Source organism: Hordeum vulgare, chromosome 2H, assembly GCF_904849725.1.
Source record: "Hordeum vulgare subsp. vulgare chromosome 2H, MorexV3_pseudomolecules_assembly, whole genome shotgun sequence".
In the NCBI taxonomy this organism is placed as follows: domain Eukaryota; kingdom Viridiplantae; phylum Streptophyta; class Magnoliopsida; order Poales; family Poaceae; genus Hordeum; species Hordeum vulgare.
In genome coordinates this window covers 323,656,899-323,662,692 of record NC_058519.1, presented here as the reverse complement: position 1 = coordinate 323,662,692, position 5,794 = coordinate 323,656,899, and the positions used below count along the sequence as shown (strand labels likewise).

General features: G+C 40.1%; 1 protein-coding gene across 1 annotated transcript; it reads left to right on the top strand.

Annotated features, from left to right (window-relative positions):
- The first annotated feature begins 231 nt into the window (after nt 1-231).
- On the top strand, nt 232-2,666 carry LOC123426180 (40S ribosomal protein S15). Its single transcript, XM_045109959.1, has 4 exons — nt 232-340; nt 420-574; nt 664-721; nt 2,227-2,666. The coding sequence occupies exons 1-4, from the start codon at nt 338-340 to the stop codon at nt 2,473-2,475; spliced, it is 465 nt and encodes a 154-aa protein (XP_044965894.1). The 5' UTR covers nt 232-337; the 3' UTR covers nt 2,476-2,666.
- The last annotated feature ends 3,128 nt before the right edge of the window (nt 2,667-5,794 follow it).

Here is a 5,794-nt window from a genome sequence, read left to right as displayed (position 1 = left end):
GGTGATTCAAGGAACAATCTTGGAAATTTTCTTTTGAGGGCTAGGCAGAATCTTGGACCATGTGGAGAATGCCCTTTTTCATTTCGAGACACAAAAATTAAAATCGCACCGCCTAAATGAGCTCCCGGCCCATGAAATCTATGTGGATCGGTCACCCAAACATATACCAGCCCAGCCCAGCCCAAATGAATCTCCACGTCCAGCTATATATATGAGCTCCCACTCTCACAAACCCTTCTTCATAACCCTAGAAGCCACAGCTTCCCATTCCTCGCCGCACCCGCCGCCGCCGCCGCCGCCGCCGCTCTGTAGAGTCTGTGCCCGCTCATAGCCGACCATGGTGAGTTTGAAACCCTGCATCATCTCGTAACCCGTCCATGTCGTTTCCGTACCGTATGATCGATGTTTCGTGGTTCCAGGCGGACGTCGACGTTGAGACGGAGGTGGCCGCGGGCGCGCAGCCGAAGAAGAGGACGTTCCGCAAGTTCAGCTACCGCGGCGTGGATCTCGATGCCCTCCTTGACATGTCCACCGACGACCTTGTCCAGATGTTCCCCGCTCGCGCCCGCAGAAGGTACATATTGTCTATGCATCTCGCGAGCTCAAGTATTGCAGTTTTTTGTACTTTGTCTGATGTGGATGCGTTGCTGTGTGCTCGGGCAGGTTCAAGAGGGGTCTCAAGAGGAAGCCCATGGCGCTTGTCAAGAAGCTGCGCAAGGCGGTGAGTTGCTCAGTCCTTTTACTTTTTTTTTTCCGTTTTATCAACAATCTGACTGATAACTCAAGTTACTGCTAGTTTACTATTCTACCATATAATGTATGATGCCTGGATCTGCCTGCTACTCACGACTGTTCGACTCCGTGATTTCAAGTTAATTATTTGGTTTCTGTCATATTAAATGTTTATGTGTTACCATTCTCTTCTCTTCAGTAAAAAGTTAGTCTTACAGCACATGTTGTTCACTCAAGTGCCTCTTATGTCTCCTCCAACGATCTTAACGATCTATTGGCTAAAAGCTAGTGCGCTTCTATCATATTTGTGTTATAGTCTGCGGTTTAAACGCAATTAGGATCATAGTTCCCGACTTTGTCAGAAACTATAAACTCTTATCACCATTATAGTCTGCAGTTTAAACGCAATTATGATCATAGTTCCCGACTTTGTCAGAAACTATAAACTCTTATCACCATAAACTGGTTGAGAAATGTATTAATTGCTTCTCCCTCTGTAAAGAAATATAGGAGCATTTAAGTGAAGTGATCTAAATGCTCTTATATTTCTTTATGGAGGGAGTATTAACTTGATGAACGGTTTGCCACCAACTCAGATCTTTGTGAGTAAATAAAGAAAAATATAAGAGATGTGAAGATAAGAGTTTGTTTTTTTTCTGATGCATGATCAGGTTTCCTAACTATGGTGTATGTCATTGTGTCAGCGGATATGGTGCTATGCATTTGATAATGTGTGTTTGAAATTAGTTCAGACTATGTGAGCTGACTACTTTCTGAAGGTGCATAAAGTGTTGCATCCCTTGAATTTTTTTGTTCTATCATATGAGGTTTGGTGGTGCATTTGTAACTATAAACCCATGGTATGATGGTGAAACAACAAGATTCTAAACTGCTAACAGAGATCGGTAGAATATGCCCTTTTCACATTATTGCCATGGTAATGTTGCAAATCTCACTGTGTTATAGCTGCATTTCTATGCAATACTAGATAATTGCCCTTGCATTGCATACAGGTTCAAATATTTTGTATGCAATCATCTTGATTTACCTTTGTTTTATTGTTAATGCAATTACATGCTGAAAATGTATTTTAGTTGCCTGGTGGAACAGTAGTTATAGGCTTACAAAAGAAAAAATGGCCTTATTTGATAAGGAAGAAGCTGGAGTTGGGGTGCTGGAATCAAACAGTAAACATAAGATTGAACCTTGTGTATTTTGTAAGGAGAGAGATACTTGTTAGCTTACCATGGAAAACATGATTTTATTTGGTAAGTTGATAAGACGTGGGCTTTTAGTGTGGGTCTTTTAACAAAAACCAGGCTATAAAACCCGGAATTCTAAAGACGCAGGAGATGGGGCTTGTTTGGACAGAAGAATTAACCTAAGACGTGGAACCTTGCTTATCTTTTAAGCATGAGAGAAAACTAGCTCACTCTATAGCTTTTTATTTTGCCATGCAGTTACATGACAATCTGTTTGGTTGGTATTGAACAGAAAAAAGATGCTCCTGCTGGTGAGAAGCCAGAGCCAGTGAGGACACATCTCCGTAACATGATCATTGTCCCTGAGATGATTGGCAGCCTTATCGGTGTCTACAATGGCAAGACCTTCAACCAGGTCGAGATCAAGCCTGAGATGATTGGCCATTACCTTGCAGAGTTCTCTATCTCCTACAAGCCAGTGAAGCATGGTAGGCCCGGTATCGGTGCCACCCACTCCTCCCGGTTCATTCCTCTTAAATGAGTTACGCACCTTACTTTGAAAGAACTCAGTACGATCCACCTGATGGGTCCTTCCAGCTGTCTCCCTTGTTTTGAACCAGTCATATATCTTGTATTTGGTTTTGTTTAGCTATAACTTTGTTATGCACAATGAGCTGTTCTACAATATGCTGTGAGAATCTTGTTTCCCTTGTGAAGGTTCATTTTGATTCATGCTGTCTTTGTCGGTTTCTGTGACTTTTTATTATTTGTGTTTGGCCTGCCCATCACCAACCAAAATGGTTCTCTGATAGAAAAGGGGTTCTTGTGTTTAGCTCTATGCCTTTGCTTTGTGATATCTTATTGATTGCCTGCTCTCTACTAAGAGCAACTCTAGCAGACCCTTTATATATCATGCATCCTTATACTGCCTTTACATTATGTGGTAGTCAGCCACTGGTTCAATCAGGCATGCATCCACACGCACAACGCTCGCTAGTCAGCCACTGGTTCAATCAGGCATGCATCCACACGCACAACGCCTGCCTCCGTGTCCTCCTCCACGTCGCTGAGCTAGGACTGCGTGTGTGCCGGTTCCTCAGCAGGCTTTGATGGATGAACATCCACAACATCCACCATGGGCAGTTGGTGGCTGGCATTTAGTTCAACAACATTTGCATCATTCAGGACAGCAACAACTTCATCGTCCTGACCATTGGCCTCTGTTTCCATCTCTTCATATTCATAGGTGACACCATCATCATCTTCACCATGTTCATTTGATTCCACCACCTCTTCATATTCATACTTTGCATCTTCATCTTCAGGCCTTGCACCATCGTGCTCTGGTTCCACCGCATCTTCGTCTTCATGGCTGGCGCCGTCCTCCACCATTACCACCTCGGAGTGAAAAATCTTTGGATCCCTCGGCAATTTATCGACATCATCGCGGTCCACTTCACCGTCACAGCCGGCAGCAGTTCTAGACTCTGTTGGCACCTTGCTCTGATCTAGATCGTCATTGCGTGGCTGATCGAAATCACCACCCCGTGGTCGCCAGTCTGGATCCCTTCGGCTGCCACTGTAAGAGTTCCTCGGCCTTGTTCTGCTCCGGCTCCTGCTCCCACTCCGGCTCCTCCGCCTCCGGTCCAGTCTGCGGTCAACAGAGGGCCGGCGGTCATCGTTGGGAATTCTTGAAATGCACGAACATTATTTGAATTATGATGAAAATGGCAAAGTATGTTTTGTTAATTAATGATAGCATATGCATAAGAATATTATTTTTACCTTGCTGATATATGTGTTTGCATTTGTAATCTAAGTGAAGTCTTAATTTGGTTGCAAACATATTAGACAGCTTCATCGAAAACAATCAATTTGTAAGTACATGCATACCAAATGTTCTAGGCTGCATATCAATATCGATATTCTTAAAATAATAATTAGCAAAACAGTTTATATATATGAAAAATTAAAGCTCAGTCATTTGTTTACGTAAAGCTTGTATAAACAACATTGTATGTTTTTTATACATTAGAAACTTTTTTTGCGTGTGACATCACAAACATTATTGAGTTTTGATGTCTAATTTCTTTAATACGCATTTTACATATTTTGTATGCATCATGAATATTTTTTATATACATGTTTTACATTATTTAAATACACGATTCACATTTTTAAAAAGTTCTATTTTATGTCTACTTTGTTCCATACACATTATATATTTTTGTATATGTTTTCTGGTACACCGGAAACATTTTCCTACGCACATTTAAAGTTTTTTAAATACAAGATCAATATTTTTCAAAATAAAAGAAAAATATATTATTTATTGTCCATACGGACTGTATATATTTTTGTATATATGGGAACTTATTTGTCTACAAATTTAACATTTATTTAATCCATGATTAACATGTGTGTAAAGTTTGTCGAAATAAAGGCAAAAGAGAAAAAAATAGAAAAAGAAGAACAAAAATGGTTGTAGTCCACGATGAGGATCGAACCTGGGTCTCCTGGGTGGGAGGAGGCGAACCCAACCGGTTGGGCTAGCCTGTTCTTGTGATAAAATACGGAACCACAGCGTTTAGAATCGGAAGGGAAGAGCCGAATTGAAGTGCAAAAAATGAATCGTTTTTGTCACTTACGTGTGGCAATGGTGGGTAATTTTGACGAATTTTAGGGGCAAATTTAATGACGTACCACAGAAGCAATATGTGCTTTATTAGTAGGTAAAGATATCGGTTACACCGTCATGCTAGTGTTTGCTTTCATATTGATTTTTTTATTTTTCTGTACAAGAAATTAAACGTTGAGTTTTTATTGGTAAGTACTACCTCCGTCACAGTTTAGAAGACACAATTAAATATACGTGTATTTCCATAATAGAAAAGGTTTAAGGTGCATTATATTTATTCCTAACATCTAATTAGTACTCCGTTGTACTATTTTATATGCATGCGTAGTGTAAATGTTATTTTTTATCCCATCTCACAGCCAATCGATAACCACTTAGGTTCTAAAGAATATCGAAGCATGCCTTTTAAACCATGACAGAGGGAGTACATTTACATAAAGGAATCGAGGGAGTACTCCCTCGGTCACAATTTAGAAGTTACGGTTAAATTTACATGCATTTTCACAATAGACAAGGTTTAAGATGTATTGCATTTATTTCTAACACCTAATTAGTACTTTGTTGTACTCCCTCCGTTTTAGTTCATAAGTCCGACACGTGTATCTAGGTCGTCAATTTGACCAACTTAATGAGAGGCACATATTACAAAAAATATATCATTAGAAACTTTAGATGTTCTATTTTCTAATGATATAATTTTTATGTTAAATAATATATTTTATATAAATCAAATTGATGATCTAGATATACGTGCATGCCTTATAAACTGTAACGGAGGGAGTACTACTTCTATATGCATCCATAGTGTGAATGCTAGTTTTCAACTCATCTGAGAGCCAATCAATAACCACCTAGGTTTCAGAGAATTTCCAAGCACGCCTTCTAAATCGTGACGGAGGAAGTACAAAATACTCCAAGTTTCCTTGGTCAAACCCGCTCTGAGTGGATGAGAAAATTGTATTGATTTGATCGTTGGAGTACAATCTATACCCGTTGAACCCACGCAAAGGGAGGGAGATGAGGCGCCCGTGCGGAGGAACCGCATGAGGGTTGGGCGAGGAGAGATTTCCCTCTAATTACATGTTGTAATGAATCACAACACTTTTCCTAATCTACGCTTGACCATGTAGAATCATCTCATGAGGATCTGAAACATAACTCACGAAGGATTCTTCTTCAAAAGTTCTTCATAAAATCTTTGATGAGGATCTGAAACATTACT